Source organism: Canis aureus, chromosome 18, assembly GCF_053574225.1.
Source record: "Canis aureus isolate CA01 chromosome 18, VMU_Caureus_v.1.0, whole genome shotgun sequence".
Classification (NCBI taxonomy): domain Eukaryota; kingdom Metazoa; phylum Chordata; class Mammalia; order Carnivora; family Canidae; genus Canis; species Canis aureus.
Genome location: NC_135628.1, coordinates 40,569,176 through 40,590,820, shown reverse-complemented (window position 1 = coordinate 40,590,820; position 21,645 = coordinate 40,569,176). Strand labels below are relative to the sequence as shown.

General features: G+C 36.5%; 1 protein-coding gene across 18 annotated transcripts in view; it reads left to right on the top strand.

Annotated features, from left to right (window-relative positions):
- PPP1R9A (protein phosphatase 1 regulatory subunit 9A) overlaps positions 1–21,645 on the top strand; it is a 312,302-nt gene that overhangs the window by 232,686 nt on the left and 57,971 nt on the right. For all 18 annotated transcript variants that reach the window (XM_077856856.1, XM_077856855.1, XM_077856871.1 and 15 more), the window contains 2 exons: positions 3,659–3,814; positions 19,319–19,372. In XM_077856856.1, coding sequence (XP_077712982.1) covers positions 3,659–3,814; positions 19,319–19,372 — 210 coding nt within the window. The remainder of the gene's footprint in view (positions 1–3,658; positions 3,815–19,318; positions 19,373–21,645) is intronic.

Genomic DNA, 21,645 nt, shown 5'->3' with positions numbered 1-21,645 from the left:
GATGAGACAATCAGAACACATTATTCTTAGTCTACTAAATGTAACTTTTTAGCTTCTAGATGTTAATGAGGTTCTGTAGTAAATGCATCCTTTATCATAAAGCCTGTTTATGTTGGGAGTGGATCAGCAAGAGAGAATGGCAAGATAGGTTTTTTTAAGTTTTTTTTTTAAAAGCTTTAATCTTTTTTTTAATTTTTTTTATTTATTTATGATAGTCACACAGAGAGAGAGAGAGAGGCAGAGACACAGGCAGAGGGAGAAGCAGGCTCCATGCACCGGGAGCCCGACGTGGGATTCGATCTCGGGTCTCCAGGATCGCGCCCTGGGCCAAAGGCAGGCGCCAAACCGCTGCGCCACCCAGGGATCCTGGTTTTTTTAAGTTTTTATTTAAATTCCAGTTAACATATAATATTAGCTTAGGTGTACAATATAGTGATTCAGCACTCCATACAATACCCATTGCTCATTACAAGTGCAATGCTTAGTCTCCATCACCTATTTCCCCCATCCTTCTGCCCATCTCCCCTCTGTAACTGTTGCTTTGTTCTCTGTAGTTAAGAGTCTGTTTCTTGGTTTGCTCTCTCTCTCTCTTTATTCCCCTTACTCATTTTTTTGTTTTTTAAAATTCCACTTGGCATGATAGTTTTAATTTTATTTTTATTGAATATTTGTTTATTTTAAAGACAGAAAGCATGGTGGAGAGGGGCAGAGGGAGAGAATCTCAAGTAGACTCCCTACTGAGCACAGAGCCTGACCTGGGGCTCAATCCCACAACCCTGAGGGGTTGAGATCATGACCTGAGCCAAAGCCAAAAGTCCGATGCTTAACTGACTATGCCACCCAGGCACCTGGGCATGATAGTTTTTAAACACCCTATCCAGAACCTCTAATAAGTACTAAGTAGAATCAAGACACTAAAAGACATATCTTGACCTTAGTATACTTATAAAACTAATTAGAAAAAAAAATTAGTAAGTGGAGAGATGAAATGAAAGATAAAAAGAATTTCAGGAGAATTACAGATAATTTGGTTATTGAGGAGAGGAGATTGGTAAAGTAAAAAAACAAAACTACTGAATCAAGACCAAGAATTATTAATATCTTATATTGATGAGTGTAATTTTGATAACTAAAATGAATGACAAAGCCAGAACTAAGAGAAGAACTACATATACTGTACATATATTGTATACACCCTAATCCTGTTATTCACTGTAAGAAGTATTAAAAAAATAAAAAATACTGCCTTCTTAACAAATGCCTTTGCAGTTCATTTTTAAAAATATACATATATTATTGAAAACTTCCTTGGGAGCTTATAGATATTGCCAAGCAAGTGCCATAAGCATTCTTGGATATAGTTTTTAAAAAATATTTGCTATGATCCTGTTATATGTCAGGACCTATTCTAGGCACATGTTTATATTCATTCCCTTACACGTAGTGAAGAAGTGCCTATTTTCAAGCTGGGAAAGGGAAATCAAATTGTTCATTTCAATGTTATGTTTAAAATGCACCACATTGTCATCAGACTTAAATGTAGCTTAAGATTTTATGGGGTCATTCAGGAAATTCATCAAATTTATGATGTAGAAGTAAATTTTATTATATACCTGGTTTGGGCCTTTATAATGAAGGCGTGGCTTTGCTGCTAGTTGTAATTAGGATTAAAAGCAAGCACCCAGTTTAATATCTTTAATCGAAAACTTTCAGCAAGGTATCAAGATTGCATACCTAACCAGCCTTACTGCATTTCTATTAATTAACATCACTGGGATTTACAAAGTAACTATTGGTTCTAAAAATATATGTAAATAGGAGGTGATTTCACTTACAGAATATCACAAAAAATTATACCAAATCTGGAATTAGGGTTCTTCTATGATTTATAGGATCTAATCATACCGACAAGTGGAAACTACCTAGAATCATCAGCCCTCACTGCTCAGCTACCTTCTCCTCACCATGCCAGAGACACTTGGAAGCATGTTTAGAGTTTACACATTTTCAGACTGGTTTCTGAAGAGTCCAGGGAGGGGTTCCGAGTACTGCAGTGCTATTTCACACAGAGATACACTGAGCTTACTTCTAGATACAAATGCCACCAAAATCAAGGTCTTCATGATAATGGCCTTCATGTCAGCAAGCAGTGTCTGAAGGATGCTGAGGCGATTTCTTCATCCTGGCCAACGGCCTTCAGATTCCCTACTGGAAATCGTGCCTACTTCTGGGCTCCACAATTTAAAACAAGTGTGGAGGACTTGGAGAGAGAAGTTCAAGCAGAAGCACAAAGATAATGACAGAGAATGAGACCTAGGAGAAATCCAGAATAATTTCACTTGAAAAGGAGAAATCAGAATGGCAACTTAATAATGGTCTTTCTGACATAAGGAATTATTACATTGAGGTTAATGACCAGATTTTCTTCACATGCAAAACAGTAAAAGAAATAGGATTTCAGTTGGCAAGAAGAATATAGTTCAGAACGAAAAGAAAAAACAGCAGATGCTAAGCCTATGTAATCAAAGGAATAGATCACTCCACACACTTTATGAAAGTGTTTTTAAAGGGAATATGAATTCCTGTCTGTCTTATATATCATATATAATAGTACCTGAAAGAACAGGGACACGTTAAATGAACTTTGTTTTTTGACCCTGTGAATCAGTGATTTATCTTTAAATTATATCGGAAGGTATAGATTTCAAACAATTATTTTGAATTAGAGCCTCATAGCCTAGTGCTGCCAAGAGAGGAGCCACTTTCTAATAATGTTAAGGAGGTTAGTCGTATGGAGGAATATTTATCCCAGGGGCCATGAACTCACGCACCTTCAGGGACCCGTGGGTACTGCGAAGGAGTGAAGCTAACAGCATAGAACAATATGGAGTTGTAAAAGTTGTGGGGTATCTGAAGGCGTGCGACCCATCCAAAAGACGCAACCACTGCTGACTGGCCCGGTTGTTTTCATGTCACAACATCCGCATGTTGCCAGATCTTTGGCTTTCTCAAGAAAAACTGGAAATCCAGAATGTCCGGTGGATTTTTTCTTTAACATTGGAGAAATACTAAGATTTATCAAAATCTTGTGCAGGCAAAGCAGTACACCTCTGTGGGCTGTAAGTTAGAAATCTTCAGGTCCCTAGTTAACCAACACATTAGTCAACAAACAAAAGAGAGCTGATTGCACTCTAAAATTTAGGAGAGTTACATCTACAAAACCTTCGTGTAAGTCTTCTTTAGGGTCTTTTCGAACTCTCTGTATCTTTGGATCTTCCCTGCTTTCAGTATTGGGTGACTTATTCATACAGAGGTGGGAATTTATAGGAATTACCTATTTCCCTTAGCAATATAATTCTATTTCGTAAAACCATCACATACTTAGACTGAAAACAATGTTTGTTGTTCTTGTGAAAATACTACTGATCCTGTTAGATTTTTAGGAATGCACTGATATACGGCATAGACATGTCACTTTGGATCTTTGAACTAACATTTGCTTATAACCTTGGCTGCATGAGGCATGCTTGACTTCAAAGCCTACTTACACTTCACCATTTGGTGACATGTTTTATTTCTCTTTCATAAAATATTTTCAAGTAATTCACTTCTACCTGGGGTGAGGACAGCTGGATTTCTGAAATGCCCTTCCTTTCAGACAGGAGAATATGCCACAGATGAAGAGGAGGACGAGGTGGGACCTGTTCTTCCTGGCAGTGACATGGCCATTGAGGTGTTTGAGCTGCCTGAGAATGAGGACATGTTTTCCCCCTCAGACCTAGACACAAGCAAGCTCAGTCACAAGTTCAAGGAGGTAAGTTGCAGATCTCCAAAATATTTCTCAGTACCTTTCCATTTCATTGTTAAGTACACATTTAGTTTGAAAAGAATGTATTGAGAAGAACCAGTTTTCAAAAGAAAGCCTTTTGATATCAAATTGTCTGGAGTCTCATGGACTTTCAGGGTGAAATTTAAGTAGATCCCATTCCACAGTCCTTAATTTTTAAATACTTACTATTTGTTACAGGGATAGCTTATGACTTGTCTAGTCATATATTTTCAAGCGGTAGCTGAAATGTGCAGTTTTCATGATAAGGTTCTGTTTTGTTTTGTTTTCAGTTTTATAGAATTTTGAGGACTTGATGATAGTGTCTCTCCTCTAAGGCAGCAATGTCTTTGAAAGTTTTTTTTTTTTTTTTCTCCTAAAATAGACAAGATCCCCAAAGGAATCAACTGACATACCTAAGTAGTTTAATTGAGGAAATTAAAGCTTAATGAATGAACTCTGAGCAGAGTTAATAGAACCACTCAGGGGTGGTGAGGTGCACGGGGATTGGCAACAGCAGGAACTTCATCCAACTTCCTCCCAAAAGAAGGCTTTCATGGGTAAAGAGGAAAAGAGAGTCCTTTTTTTTGTTTTGTTTTGTTTTTTTCCCAAGAACAGGATCTTTATTAGATGCAGCCACTGCTAAAAACTACGTCTTGGGGACAAGGAGGATACACACACTCAAGCCCCTTCTCTCCTGCGAATGCCTCCACTCAGCCAAACCCAGGCAGGGATCTGAAGAAGTCAGTCTCCGAGGTAGCCACTGTTAGAAAAGCGACCAAGAGTGGGTCCGAAAAGGGCAGATAGATTCAGATAACCACATCAGTTCTTCTTCCAAATGAACCACTCAGAACTCCCAACTTGTAAAACAGAAACAGTTATGAATAGGCCCCAAACAGTTTATTCTTCATTGTTTTAGGAAACATCCTCCATTGTCAAGGCAAGGATGTCATTATTTACAGCCTCCCTGCAAAAACCCTAAGGCACTGAAGCCCTAAAACCACTGCTGTGTGGTTTCCGGCCTGTTAGGGACTTGACTCAACATTTGGAAGAAAAAGTTCTCTTATACATGAAAAACAAGGTTGATAATTGTAAATGTATGATTTCTGATTTTATTTCTAATTTTCTTTTATAATTTCTGATTTTGATGTGTCATAAATAGGTTAGTTTTATATGTTCTGATGTTATATCTACCATGCATAATATATTGACTTACCTTTTTAATTCCTTATGATGAATTTATACTTGTGAGACCAGTATCAAAGTGAATGTACTTTTAAAATGTTAATTTTTATTGAAAAAAATTAGATTTATTATAAAATTTTAGAAAATGCATATTTGTATAAATGCCAAAAAAAATTCATGATCCTAATTTTGTATTTGGGATTATACAATACATGATAGGTTAATTTCCTACTCTTGATACCTTGATATGTATAGTTGTATCTTAGGATTTTCTCAAGTCATCAAATGTTCTTCCATAAATGATGTTTATTCACCCTATAGATCTCTTATCGTTGATCTACTTAATTTTTTGTCTTGGAACATTTCCTTTGTTCCCAGGTTTTAAAATATTATCATTATTAAAAGTTACACTGCAATAGATATTTGTGTGCCTATCCTTAAGATAATTTCTCACAGTGAAATTACTAGATCAAAGAATATTAGTATTCTGGGGACTTGTGGTACTTAACGCCAAGTTGCCACCAGAATGGCTTTTCTTGGCGATAGAGAAATTTATTTATGCCATTCAGTGTGTTGAAGTGCCCATTTCTCTCCCACCAATTATTATTTGTCAGGTTGAACCATTTCCATTTGTATATAGTTCACAGAGTCCTTGAGGCAAATACATGGGTTTTCCAGATGATTTATGACTATTCCTAGTTCTAAATCAGATACAAACATCTTGGGGACAAATGAAGTACACTATTCTATAATGATCACAAAACTCAGAATTCTGTTACAGTAGGAGTAGCAATGCTTATCTTAGGGCTAGTTCTTATAAAGGTTTTCTGCATGAACTGATACCTTCAAACCCAAGAGCAGTGCAGAGAAAGTTCTGCTGAAAGTGGCTGAGTGGGAGGAAGAGATAATATAGGGACCTGTTTTTCTACAGCTCTGATTTGGCCCACGAATACAGATTATCTAGGGGAGGAGATGGACTCTAAAAAAAGTCTTCCTTTGAATGTTGTTAACTCTCAATCCAGCTTTGAGGCAGTGAAGTCAAAGTTGTATATCTGGGCAAAAGCCTATAATATAGCTTATCCATGTTGCCAGGCGAGTGTGGCCCTACTTTTTGATAGATAATGGAGCTGGAAGTGGGGTCCACATTCTTTTATGGAAGCCAAAGAGTATAAAAAGCAGAAATAGTATATGGAAGGTTATATTCTCCATCTTCTGAATTGAGAAAAGGACTCCAGGCTCTGTAAATATTGTTTGAGGTGTACTCCATTGTGTTGACAACTGCATGGTCTAGACCCAGGGGTCGGCAAAGTGACCTATTGGCTGCATCCAGCTCACTGCCTTTGGTTGTAAATAAAGTTGTATTCAACACTGCCACAGACATCTATTTATTATGTGTGTGTGTGTGTGTGTGTGTGTGTGTGTGTGTGTGTGTATGGTGGTCATGCTACAATAGCCAAATTAAGTAGTTGCACAGAGACCATGTGACCTGCAAATCCTAAATTATTTGCTATCTGGCTTTTTACAGAAAATGATTGCTGACTTTGGTGTGGGCCACTGCATGATCTGGACATATCCTATCTAACAGAGTGGATTCATTTTTAGCCTGAGTAACCAAATCTGTAGTTTTCTTTTAATTCTGGTTTTTAAGAATTGAAGGTTCATTATCACCTCAAGATCAAGCAAATCTCACATTATTTCACTTCTAATTCTTCTATTCTCTTTTTGTTACATATTTAACAGATTAACATAGTCATTTTTCTTCAGGAGATTGCCACTGAGTATCACTGTGGCATACTCTGTCTCAGCATTTGTGTCGTGTACACTGTCACGATCACAGTTTTAAATTTCTTTATGTCATTAACATAAATGCCCAAATACTTACATTACTAGATACTTTTCATAAGATTATGTACAAAATGTGGGGTAGAGATAGAGAGTCATGTGTATTGGAGTCTGACAATGTCTCCTATCACAGAAGGTTCTCTTGATTGCATTATATCAGGCAGCAGTACATGTTGTACTCTGAATAGAGCACATTAAATTGACATTATCTCAGTAAGTCCTACTTTGGGCCTATTACCTATCTTCCCACCAGCCTCTCAGCTCCTCTGTTTTTGCTCACTTTTATATCCTGTTTTCTCATAGTTCTTGACAGATAGTGGTTAAATATTTGGCAAACGAATGGCATAAGGCATCTACTGGAAGTTGTATAATTCAAGACAGGTACCTAATTGAATTTCCCTGAGTAGTTGACAAGATAGCTAGCACTTTTATTAAAAGCTCATTCCTGCATTTCCCTCTGCTTGGAAGACCAGCATTATTATCTACAGAATTGGTGCCTTTACACTCTGGACTGCTTGTGGCCTTTATATTCTGTTCTTTTTTCTCATTGTTTAGTGCAATGCTGTTAGAATACATATTAAACAGTAATGGAATAAATCAGATTCATCTAACTCTTCAAAAATTCCTGTAGTGTTCAACCTATTCAAGAAAACGTTTGAATCACTTCATTAATTCCCTTGGAAAAACTTCTTTGCATTTTTGTTGTAATTACATTAAACTACTAAGTTAACTTGCAGAGAGCTGCATTTTTATCTCATTGACTCTTAATCCAAGTTTATGGAATGAATCTGTTTAATTCAAGTCTTCTGACTCTCTCTAAAATTTTAGAGTCAAGTCCCCTCTATTAGTTACATAAGCATCCATCTATAAGTAACAGAAAATCTAACTAGAGTAGATTAATCAAAAGCTGCCACAAAGGTTACATTAGCTTCAATATAAGTTAAGAAGTTTTCTCTATTTTTCTATTTTCAGAAATGACTTTTATACGAGAGACTTAATGACTTGCATAAAAGAGAAATTTCTGTTCCCTAGAAGTTTATTATTACTCAGCTATAAAACCATCTGTGCCTTTGTGGAGGAAGATTTTAAAAACCTTTTATAAAGCCATTACTCTTTTCAAGTTTTTAAGTTTTTCTTGGGCCAGTTTTGGTATTTTGCATTTCTCAAGAAGTTATATATTTCCTCTAAGCATTCATATTTTCTAACATTTTTATAATCTACTTTTTAAATACTGAAGTCTTTACTATCTATAATTATTCTTGTTTCTTTCTCTATTTGAATATTTTTTCTTATTTTCCAGAATTTTTGTCTGTCTTTCTAACCTTTTTTAAGTTAAAAAATACTTATTTCCTAGTAGTATCTTAATCTTTTCCTCCTTTCCTATTTTAGTATTGATCAGTTGCACTTAGTACATTTATTTTTGATAATTCTTACATTCTGATAAAAAAATTTAAGGCTATACTTTTTCTAAATATTGACTTTAGCTACATTTTACATTTTTTTTACATTTAGAATGTCATTATTTACATTTAGAATGCCCTTTAGAAATAATTTCTCTTGGGATTTCCTCTTTAATACAAGAATGACTTAATGATATATTTTAATTTCCAGACATATGTAGCTTTATGTTGTTATCCTTTTGTTACAAGATTCTAATTTTATCACATTCTGGTCAGGAAACATATTCCATATGACAGCTATTTAGAATTTTCAAGAATTCTTTTGTAGCTTAATTCATAAATAATTTTGATTAAATAGTACTCATGCATGCAAAAAGCACACATATTTTGTGCTGGGGTATGAAATTTACATAGTTTTCATTTATGTAAATATGATTAATAATAGAAATACACATTTCTTCTCTCTAGCATTGGCTTATATTTTGTTTGATCTCCTAATTCTGAAAAGCATATGTTAAAATTACAAACTACAGTTGTTGTTTTTCCTTCCTATAATTCTGTCAGTTGTGGTTTTACATATTTTAAATCTTTGATATCAACTGCATATATGTTTGGGATTGTTACAACTTTGTGATTTATTGAAACATCTGTCTTGTCCCTTATGATGCATTTTACCCCAAATTTTATTTTATCTGATAGTAAAACTTTGACACTGCCTTTCTCTTGCATCATGTTTACTTCACAACATCTATTTTTTCTTTTTTTTTAGCCATTCCTATTCTTTTGTTCAAATGTGTTTCCTTTAGCAAACCTATTCTTAAATCTTACTCCTAAATACTCAGAGCCTTTGTCAGTTAATTCATGAGTTTAACCCATTTACATTTACTTTCATCACTTTATTATTAGAATTTAGAGCTGCCACCTTATTTCATATTTGCAATTTTCATGCTTTCTTATTGTTTCTTTTTTATCTTTTACCTACTTGCCATTAGATACATCAGATTTTCTTTTTTTTAATAAATTTATTTTTTATTGGTGTTCAATTTGTCAACATACAGAATAACACCCAATGCTCATCCCGTCAAGTGCCCACCTCAGTGCCTGCCACCCAGTCACCCCACCCCCCGCCCACCTCCCCTTCCACCACCCCTAGTTCATTTCCCAGAGTTAGGAGTCTTTCATGTTCTGTCTCCCTTTCTGATATTTCCCACTTATTTTTTCTCCTTTCCCCTTTATTCCCTTTCACTATTTTTTATATTCCCCAAATGAATGCAACCATATAATTTTTGTCCTTCTCCAATTGACTTACTTCACTCAGCATAATACCCTCCAGTTCCATCCATGTCGAAGCAAATGGTGGGTATTTGTCGTTTCTAATGGCTGAGTAATATTCCATTGTATACATAAACCACATCTTCTTTGGAGGTTCCTTAAAGAGTTAAAGATACATCAGATTTTCATCTGCTGCTTAAAAGTTACACATTTTCATTCTGTTCTTTTAGAGATTACACAAGTAATTTTGACTCAGTCTTAGGTTATTTTTTCCTAGTAACATAGAATGTAGAACTCCAATAGCTATATCTACTATTTAACAAAATCATAGTCATAGCATAATTTCATTTGCCTTTCCTCCCCTCTTCAATTTTTTATACTTTGGAGTTTTAGTTAGATATATTTATAGGTGTGCCTTTTACAAAATAATTAGTTCCAACTCACCTATACTTTTTCCTAACACTAGTGGGACTTCAGTACTATCCTGATGTTCATTCACAAACATGGCGTTACCACATGGCACCAAAGTTAGTGGCCAGGATGTCTAAAGTTCAGGAGAATGGGATAGGTTGTCCCTGATTTACCTCCAGATGCAGGTTTATCCAGTTATATGTGTAACATTAAAGATTGGTTAGATTGCTCTCTCCCATTCCTGTTTAGACACTTGCCTGCTTCATATACTCTTTCTTTTCAAACACATCTGGAAACACCTGTGCTGTCTCTTAAGAATTTCATACAAGTTTTTTTATTAATTGATGAATGAGACTTTTTTTTTCCCCTTCCCCTCACCCACATTTTTGGCATCTCCAAAGTTGCATTCAGGAAAACCAGTAAATAGTTTTTGTTAGTGTATGATGTACTAAACTGACTGTTTGCCACTACCTTAATTCAGTCATTTTATCTTTATTTTTTTATTCATTCCATCATTATATTATCCTTGCAGTGTTTGATTTCTCTTATTCTAACTTATGGCAATGCATGCTTAATTTACTGTAATACTTTATTGTTTAATCATGAAAGCACTTAAAACTATGAATCTAATCTCTCTTTGTTTAGCTAAGTCTTTGGCAACATCTTTTAGTTTCAGTGTTCATTCTTGTCATTTTGCAAAAAGTCTATATTTTTCATTTTTATTGTTTTTATTTTCTCTTTGATGAGGAGACGGCTTTTAATTTGTAACTTATTATTAATCTAATGTTTTGTTACATTGTGGTCAGATAATATTGTCTACAAGTTTTGATGTTCTTTTAAAGTGGTGCTTTTGTTATAGATTAATATGGGTGTTTGTGATAAAAGTGATATTATGTGTTTTCCACCTTCTGTATCTTTATCATTTTTCCTATTTAACCCAGTAAACTGAGACCCATATAGTAAAATTATACCTCATTATATTTTGTGCCTAGTAGCTTTGATTATCTATTTTAATGTTATGTTGAAAGCACATAAAATATGGCTTAACAATTCTTTATCTTCAAATATTCTTTGTTTGATGGTAATAATCTGACTTTTACTTTTGTTTGTAGTTGCTGGATAAACACACTTTTGTATACATGTGTATGTACCTACTTTTATAATGTAAATTTAATTGAAGTACTTTGTTTTATTGTACATTTTGAAAATATTATCTTGGAGTCCACTCTTAATATGAAATTTTAGCAACTTAAGTTATTGTTATAATTATTCATTATTTAATATATCTCATCTCATTTTATGCTTTATGTTTCCTTTATGTTTATTGAGTTTTGGTAAGGATTATCTTTAAGTTTCTAAAAAATATTCTCTATTCCTATAATTTTCAAAATTAAGAACACAATAATACCATTTGGATGTTCTAAAACAATATAATTTGAATGTTTTTGATACAACCTTAGTTTCTAAGACAAGATTGTTATTAAAATATAATTGTTACTTTTTTTTTTAAAGATTTTATTTACTCATGAGAGACACAGAGAGAGAGAGAGAGGCAGAGACACAGGCAGAGCTCCATGCAGGGAGCCTGATGCGCGGGACTCAATCCCGGGACTCGATCCTGGGACTTGATCCTAGGACCAGGATCATGCCCTGGGCTGAAGGCAGGCGCTAAACCACTGAGCCGCCCAGGGATCCCCAACTGTCAATTGTTTTTTTAAAAGCTTATATTTTTCAGTTAGCTTTATAATAATATGTACAATAAGTCATTATACTCTTGGCTTACTCAGTTTCAACTATTCTCTTTACACCAGAATTTCTCATTTCTCAGAGTATATCCTTAAGTAATTTATTAAGTACTCGTGGAGGTTATAGCTTTCATGGGCTTCCTTATATTGAGAATGGGAAAATTTAATTATCATGACATAGGAATGATAATTAGTTGAGTTTAATATTTTGATTCACAGCATTTTATTTCCTGACAGTGTTGCAGTGTAGGCTTCACTATTTTGAGCTAGGTGCATATTGTAAAGAAAAAGTGTAATGCCAAACTGACATTTTGATCCTTGTCTTACTTTAGCCTTGTATTTTAAATTTTTATTACAATTTCTTCAAGTAGGCCTCCGTTCATTGAGGTTTTTTCTTTTAATTTGCTTTCCTTGTTTTATGTCTGTGTTTTGGTTTGGTTTTAGTTAATATTTTCTACAGTTTCTGTTAGTTTTTCTCTCTTACTGTTTATTTTCTGGAAACACTTTGTCTTCAGTATTAATTAACTTGCTCATATTTTTTAAAATTTTTTCTGTCTGAGGTTGTCAACTGTGTCCTATCATATCAATGATTCAGTTTTCTGTAGCATTAAATACACTTTTAACTTCAATCCATTTATGCTTCTTAGCACTTCTGACATGACTTAATTCTCTTAAAACATTTTTAGTTTCCTCACTCTCCATCCATTCTTTGTGTTCCTTCACTTTCTATGCCAATAGGCCAGAGAGTTCCCTTAATGTATTTTTGCTTATGTGATACCCCATTTTCTCAGTTTACGTATTTGAGTTTTCAAGTTGATATTCTCTTTACCTTCACTTGTATATTTGGTAATGGGCTCAGTTTTGTCTTCCTCTCCTGGATTTATCTGGAATCGAGACAAAAACCTTTTTGTATAGTCAGCAGTCATCCATCTGTTAAATTATGCATCCCATTTCTAGACTCACATCAAGAGGACATATCTCTGTGCCTTGTTTCTGGTCTGGCTGCTGTTTCTGGCATTCTATCACTAGTGCTGTTCTCTGTGCCTAGGTGAGATATTTCCAACTCTAGCACTCAGTTCTCTAAGCTAAAGGGGAAAAAAAAAGATTATTCCCTGCTCTCAAAACCCTTACTATGACCACCCCCATCTATACTCCATTTTGGGGTCTGGAGCTCGAATATGCAGGGTGCCACTATTCAGCCACCTTCCTGCATTCTCTTCCTACTCTGGTGGTTGCTTTCTTTTCTTTTCTTTTCTTTTTTATAAAGATTTTACTTATTTATTCATGAGAAACACAGAGAGGAGAGAGAGAGAGAGAGGCAGAGACAGAGGGAGAGGGAGAAGCAGGCTCCATGCAGGGAGGCCGACGTGGGACTTGATCCCGGGTCTCCAGGATCACGCCCTGGGCCGAAGGCAGTGCTAAACTGCTGAGCCACCCCGGCTGCCCTGGTGGTTGCTTTCTGAATGAAAATGGAATATTGAAAGAGTTGAAGAAGTTGGTTTAAGGACAGATCCTGGGAAAGACAGTAGAAGTTGCCGGACTTCTCGCTGGATAGACTCAGGCTCTCTAGCAGTCAGGGAGAATGGACAAACCATCTCTCTCTCTCTGGAGTGGGAAGCTTGGATGTCGGTCTTAATTCAGCTTTGTGACTCTTTCACATACTAGTAACAGATGTTTTGAGATTTAGTGTCCATTTGAAGTTGTGGTTTTTTTTTTTTTTTTTAAATGTGATTTCACTGGAGATTTAGTGGGAAGAAGGAAGAGGCTGAATCAAAAACTACTGGTCAGGATACATTTAAACCAGTTGTCTACTGTTTCCCTTCACACTCCTCCTTGGTGGTCATGGGGATCTTAAGGGAAGAAATGGAGTCTAAAAACTGCTATTTTACTTTATTAAGTGTTAGAGAATGTATGAAAAATAATATAGAGAAAGTTGTAAATACATTAAATAATAATAAAAGTTATCTTTATGGAACTTTCCATTAACATGTAGAGAAGCTATAAAATAGTTTATCTAAAATCATTTACTTAGCAAACAGATATGTCTTTGAAAAAGAAACTATAATTACATGCTTTCATCTACATCCATTTTCATCTGCATCATTAATAACTAGTTTATGAATACCTACTTGAAGAGTGACCTTGGTAGAGTAGCTCACCCTATCCTACATGTGCTGCAATTAGTGTTACCATTCAGATTAGATTATTATACTATTCAATCACTCAACTTCAGCTAATCTTGTATAAACTATTTCCTGAGAAAAACACTTGGTAATGTAAAGATTGGTGCCACTCAACTTCAGCTAATCTTGTATAAACTATTTCCTGAGAAAAACACTTGGTAGTGTAAAGATTGGTGCCATATGTAAAGCTTTGAACATAAATGAGAAAGGAATATGGCATAACTTCATTTTAACAGCATCTGGATACAGGCAAAAACAGTTCTGATTCCTTCTTTTGTGGCACCTGTTCTGTCATAGGTAAGAGAGATTTCAGTCAAATAATCACAAAGATAATTATAAAAATGTTGACTCCAGTGCTGAAACCACTTCATAAAGTTCTATGCAAACATCATTTATTATGTCACCATTGTAAAGTAAGAACAGAGAATGTTGCTCTTATCCAATTGTAAAATCTCTAATACTAGAGATCTCTTAAAATCTTTGCCATAAAGGTAGTATTTTGCACTTTCTAAAGAAAAATATTTTCCATTCTTGCACAGGATAGGTAGATAAATTGTAGAAGTTCAGTCTCACCATTTCTGTTTCTGCATAAGGATGTTGCTATTTCTAGTGCGGTTCTGTTTGGATTGTATTGATTCAGTGATAGGGTACATATTCTGTATTCATCTTTTTGAAAGAAATAAAATATACACAGCAGGTACACCTGCAGAATGTTATATAAGAGCTGCAATTCTCTGTAGGATGCATGTGTTTATTTGTGCTGCAGTCCCAGAGTGGACATCTTTGGCATTCACGTTAAAAAATGACAGAAGAGGGGAGATTGGTCTTATAAGTTAAGACACTGACCTGTAATCCTTAACCTTTTCTTTTTATTTATATCATCTCTTCCCAAGTAGTCTCTCCAAATCTAGATTCTCTGAAAGCCAAAATTCCAACAGGTGTTTCAGGCTCAATTGCTATTAACCAATCCTGTTAACACCCTGCCTCTACAGTCAGCCTGACCAGCCTCAGGTGCTGATGTGCGAACTCCTGGATCTGTCCTTTGGAAAGGTTATTAAACACATGGAGAGAGAACTGCTTTAGAATAAGAAAACACAACCTTTCACCAACTGTGCTTCTGTTGTCAAGACACTTCCCCTCTCTGAAAAGCAATTTTCTCTTCCTCTCTCCATGAAACGAAGGTATCTTGGTCTCATCCTGCCCATTTGCCAAAGTGGGAGATAAGGCAAGTAGGCCAAAGCCTAAGGGTCATGTGACCTGGCTATGAGAATAAAAGATAAATCAGGCCATCTAGGAGCACGTTCCCTGTGACGTTTCTCTCAGAAGGCGGTCTTTATTCCATCTCCCTACAGTAAGTGTTTTGAAGGTAGATTCTGTGTCATGTTCTTGTATCCTTGGTGACTAGCACAGCACATAGTCTCATTAAATAAATGCTAGTTGGTTAATAAGGGAGCCCTTTCACCCTAGGTTCCAGAAGTAATAACAGCAGCTGATTGAGCACCATTTCATATCTAATGTCAGGACACTTAGAGACTACCAGAAGTGATCCATGGTTTCCAGCTGGCGTAATCCTTTCTCAACTAGGAGGTCACAGTGATGTCATAAGGCTCAAAAGTTTTTGTGAGGATTAATTGAAAAATGTATCACAAAGTTGAAGAGGGCAAGAGAGGTAGGGAGAGTCGGACCTGAGATATCTTTCCACTCTGGGGCCTGCTGCCGCTAGAATCTTGAAGGAGCCATGTAACTTGTCTGAGCCCCTGTCCCCATCTGAACAGTGAGGTGGACTGTGTCTGTCCTGCTTCCCCCACAGAGACCCATTTGCAATGATAAAGGATATGATAAAAAAAGACAAAGAGTCCTACAAATGTAAGGAATTTAGTGGAAAAGAACATGGACTGAAATGTACAAAACCTGGCTCTGACCTATATTAGCTCTGTAGCTGGTACTACTGAAACCGTTTCTTCCTATGTAAAATCAAAGTTCGATTAGTTTATTTTTTATGCCTTTTGTGTTAATAGAGATGAGTTTGTAGAAATTCTCTTGATGTGCATAGAGTTTTAAAATAATCCTGTGTCTATCATTTTAGGCTTTATGAATTCTAAGAAAATGTTGCACTAAAACTTTTGCCCATCTTCTGAATAATGTCTGAATTTGCAGAATTCAATGTGTTTTCCTGTATCTAAAGAATTTGGCTGTACTTAGTAACACTTCAAGCTTTTATCAGTGCCCTCACTTCACTGCTAATGAGTTCTCCTCTCTTCTGTTATCCATTTTGGTGAGATGGGAGGGTGGGATAGCTGGAGGACCAACCTGTCTGTTTCAGTTTTACCTGGGTTTGCCCCGCACATCAATGGATTAATCTAGTATAGGCATTCATAGGAATAAACATGCTCACTTGAGACAAGAATTTCTAGACTCTGTAACCATGACAACCATCTCCAGGCTCTTCATTTTGTAAATGTCACACCTGTAGTATTTGCAAGGGCCTTGGAGTTCTTCCCATCTAGCCCTCTTGTTTCTCGTATGGGAAGCAGGGGCCCAGAGAAGCAGCTTGCTGTTGGCCACAGTGACCTGAACAAAGAAAATCCAAAGTCCCAACAGGCTGCATACCATATACTTGGTAGCTGAAGGGAGTTAACCACTGAGAAATCAAATCCGGCATGTCCCCACAGTTGCAGTGTTCATCGTAAAATCTGCCCTTTTGATTTCTTGCTACTTTTCAAATAGAAGCAGAGGTGTTTATTTTATTTCAGGTGTGACATTTTGCAGTATTTAGCACTGTCGACTAAGAAGTGGAGTTGTGGTAATTATATTTGAGTTCTTCAGATCATTCTTGCTTAGTCTGGGCTAACTTTAGATGGCTTATTCTATGCTAGCCACTGTGCTAAAAGCTTTACATGGGTTATCTCATTTAATCTTTCCAATAAAGAAGGTTATGACCTGTGAGGAACTGCACTGTGCAGGTGAGCAAAATGAAGGTAATAGAGGTTCAGTGATTTTCCAACATCATGGAACTCATTCATGGGAAGCCAAAGATAAATTCAGCCTAGCTTCACACTTGGGCCATGGGAGAAAGATCAAGGAGTCCTTTTCCTTGTCAGTAACAATTCCAGATACTTGAGAATCACCTAGGCACATGGATTTGCTGGTCTTATCCTGTTCATTTGCCAAAGTGGGAGAGAAGATCTCCTTGGAAGATAACTCCTGATAGCCAGAGATGTGTGCATGTGTACGTGGATATATTTATATATATAATGTAGCATGTCTAAGATTCAAGTATTTTGCTATCTTTAGTTTATGAGTCTATATTGGTGGGGGGAGACTAGCACTGACACTAATTAGAAGGGGAAACAGTCCTCCTCTATCCTCATAGCATCTTGCATCTAGCAGCTCTTCAATAAATGCCTATCGAATTAATCCTTATTCTCTGTGGAAAATGGCAGTGGAACAAGGACCAGAAGATGTAGGTTCTGGTCATGGTTTTAACAGCAATTCACTGTTAACAACTAAGCCAGGTCAGTTTTCAGCTACGTGCCCTTGTTTTCCACATCTTCAAGGGAGTCCAGAAATGGAAGGATTGATGCTTCTACAGCAGTAGTGTGTTCACTCTCGGGCTCACAGCTGGAGTGTCCGTATACTTGGTCATTTTAGCATGTCAGGCTGGGTGCCTGGCATTGTCACATCCTGAGAGATTCATCCAGACTAGGGCACTGGGTAAGCTCAGACCTCATCAGCCAGGTACAAGGGAGTTGCCATGAGTTTGGAGCAGCGCTTGCCAGATACTCTGTTGCTCTCAGCAACTCCTAATGGTAGGTAGGTTCAGCGCTGTACCACTAGGGCTATGGCGAGAAATGGAGAGAGCCTGGACTGCCTGTTTTGGGTCTCATAAAAGAATGACAGCTGCACAGAGAGTCTTTCCTCTGTAGAGACTGTTAGAGCCTGGGAGCACCTATGAAACAATGAGGGCACAAGGAGCAAGAGCCACATTGACAAGACTGCAGGCATGTCCAGATTGGAAGTGGCAAATTAAGAGAAATGATGTGAGTGGGGCAGAATCAAATTTAAAAACAGTTTCAAGATCACCCCTCAGAACTGAGAGCAGTAGCAGTGTAGACTAAAGGGACTTAAACATAATAGGAGGACCGAGAACATCCAGGAGAGGAGCACTCCCTCCATCCTTCCCCTGTGCCCCTACTAGCTGACTGAAAACCAAGGAAATGCAGGTTACAAACCCAAGGGAGCTGAGCTTTGTGAGGGGTCATGACCTCCAAGGTGCATGTTTCTATCCTTCCACCCACTGACTCACTTTTTCTGAGAAGAAAACCTTAGACTTTTATTAGATCATAATAATAGTAGACATTTGCCATCTTCCTTGCACAATTCTGAATCCAAAATGCTCTGAAAACAGTTTGTTGAAAATAATTTTGTGGCAAACTAATTTGGTGGTAAACCTGACCAAAACAGACAGGGTGCTACTTAGAGTCTCTATTCTATACCACACTTAGTGGGAAATACGTATGTTTGATGGCAAAAATACTCCTGTATTTGATCACGGAGTGCCTCCACGGACCAAGGTGTGGGTAATAGGCAATTTATGGAAAACGCATCTTGCTTCCTTTCTGAAATTGGAAGAATTCTGAATTCCAAAAACATCTGAGCCCGGAGGAGAGACTGCAACCCGTAAATTGTTTTCTGTAAATCTTGGTGCATTCCTTTATCCCTTAAGGAAATGAATGTTTCCTTTGCTCCTCTCACCCTCACGGAGAAAACGAAGTGGGGGGAGGGGAGAAGCAAAACAAATGTAATTGGTGGCTCTCGGGCTGCAGCTAAGGCTTTTGGGGGGCCAGGGTCCTCAGTAGGAGTCGACTTTTGGAGGACAGAAATCTGGATCTGTACCTTGCCTGAAATTTCAAAAAAAAAAAAAAAAAAAAATCACCGATGTCGCTGCGGCGCTGCAGCATCCAGGTCCTCCGTCCGGCAGCTGCGGGAGCTGTGCGGGAGCTGCTCGGCCTCCGGTGCGTGCGACTCGCGGGACCGTAGCGCCATCTACCCTCCAGCTTCGGGACCGGATCCTCGCACGGCCGCGGGCCCGCCTGCCTGCGGAACCGTGCGGCCCCGCGAGGCGCTCTGCTCGGAAAACAGGCCCTCGCCACCCAAACCCTAAAGGAGGGGCTGCAGAGAGGGCTAGGAAAACGTGTCTTCTTTTCGTTAGCCCCGAACAATTGAGTTCGTAACCTAATCCGTTAGGGAGCGTGGGCCAGAGACCCCGTGTTTCATTAGTGTGCACCTAGTGAGTCATTTTACACACTAGACATTTTAATTTACAACCTGCTGCATTGCAGCACTTTTCTGGGCCTTCTGCTATGTGATAAGGTATTCTTCTAGCCGCCATGGCTTCAAAAATACAGATACCCTTTCTTAGTTCAGATTGTTTTCTTTCTTTTCAATTTTCAGTTGCAAATCAAACATGCAGTTACAGAAGCAGAGATTCAAAAATTGAAGACCAAGGTAAGCACCATTAAATGGTGTTTGAATTGTACTTTTTAAACTTTGGGTACGATGAATAAATTCAACCCGAGGACTAAAGGATTTGCTCCTGCGCATTTGAAAGAGTACAAATGTGAGAGGTTCATTTCCACCGTTAGATATGTAGACAGACCTGCCAGGGAGAGCATTTACCCCTGGGGGGTAAGCACCACCATATTCCTTCAGTGAAATAGCACAGTGTTTTAAAAATACATATTTACATATCTACACATATGTGGCCAGTTCCCTCTGAGATTTCCTCAAAAATTAATTATTGTTAATGGTTCTAGCATCCGAATTATGTTTCGACCACTAATTACGCTGTTCTTATTATACAAGCTATTATGCTGCATCTCTTTCTATTTATCTTATTTTAAGTAGGTTTAATCATTTACTTATTTTTAACATATTCATCAGAAACAATGTAAAAAAAGAAATGTATTTTAATGTAGCACATGAATACTTTTTCATAGAAAAAAATCCAATTTCTAATAATTAAATATTATGAAATTTACTATAATATGTGAATAATTGATTTTAGGTGTCAGTATGCTACTGGAAATTTTTAGACAAGTTTAGTATGCATTATTTAAATTTGTGGAAAAAAAACAGGTCTTGATAAATCAAGGGAGTATGTATTTTTAGGTTATATATGAAATAATACAAGATTCAAAAGGGCATGTTTAGTTGGTAAATTATAAGGTACTTGTATAAATTCCTACAGTTGTATCTAGTTTTATCAAATATGTAATTTCAAGGATTTAAAAATATTTTCTGAATTATTTTAAAATAATATTCTTTATTGTTTTTGTGGTCTTTTAAAAACTAAGACATAATTTCTCTCCCACCATTAATGATCTGTTTTCCTGTTCCCATTGAACACTTATTTTGGGTTTTCCATGTGTTTTAAATGGAGATAAATTAACAGGGCTATTTTGGTTAAATGGTATTCTCAGCTAATAACTCTGTAGCTCTTTAGTCAAAACATGTCTATACATCATTCATGGTGTCAGCCAAGCTCTGTGAATAATCATTTTTAAATTAGTAGTGGTTGGTAAATAAACAACTTGAATACAAAACATTGCTTAATAAAAGATGCAGTAAAAACCTAGTCCTGTTTCAAATTGCTTTTGTTTCTTAGCACAGAATGGAAGAATAGATTTTTTTAATTGTTCGTTATAACCAGGGAGAAAGATTCCCCTGTGGATTGCAAGTGCTTTAACAAAGCTAATGTGTTAGACCAAAAGCATTTAATGTAGAAAATCCTATAAATTAGTATTTTGTATTTTTCTCTTTTTTATATTGGCATGTAGTATCTATAGTAGCTTACTTTACTGTGAGACTCTTTATATCCGTGTTCATAATAGAATTCCTAACTTTGGAATTTTTTTTTTTTTACTTTGTAATCTGTTTGTCAATGTATTTAGTTTAAAATATACATTAAAAGATTATATATTTATTTGCTGAATGTGGTATGGTTTGGGGATGTCTTCGATTTTGAAAATTGTTAGTTTATAATGACTCTGCATCCTTTTGAACTTGAAAGGAAACATGTGAATTAGATGAAGCCCTAGTTTAAAGGTCTCTTATTGTGAATAGATGACCTTTGACTCTTCACCTAAAGGATCAGCCTTGAATTTCTGTAGAAATAAGGGGGTTGGACTAGTTTACCATCTTTTCCTAAGAGTCCCTGGAAGCAGAAACACAGGTAACTGCCTTTCTGTTTCATTGGAGGGATTTACAATAAGTCAGCAGTAATTTATATTTTTACTTACACTGTCTTTTATACTTTTATGCAAATTGAAGTTTATGAGGCTCTGGAAATTCAGAACACTGCCAGCAAAATAATGAACTACAGACTATGTTCGTGTCAATTGAAATAAAGAATGTAATCATATTATTAAAAGGGATAAAAAAACAAAGTAAAAATAACCAGCATTTATCAGAGGATGCTCAAAGAGCTGTTCCAAGCATGCTGTTGTGTTATATCACAAATCTGTCTTATTGATAATATACTTGAGTCTTAGAGAGCTCCAGTTATTTGCCCACATTTTAAAGGCCAGTGATGGCAGAGCTAGGATTCAACTCTAAACTGAATGACTCCAGATGCCCTCTGAACTATTAAGCCAGACTGTTTCTGCCCCTCTCTTCTTTCCAGTGTATCTCTCCCCCGTCACTTTTCAGTTACATCTACATCTAAGTATATGTAGGATAAAAATCTAAAAGAAGGTACATTGAAGTTCATTGGGTATAAT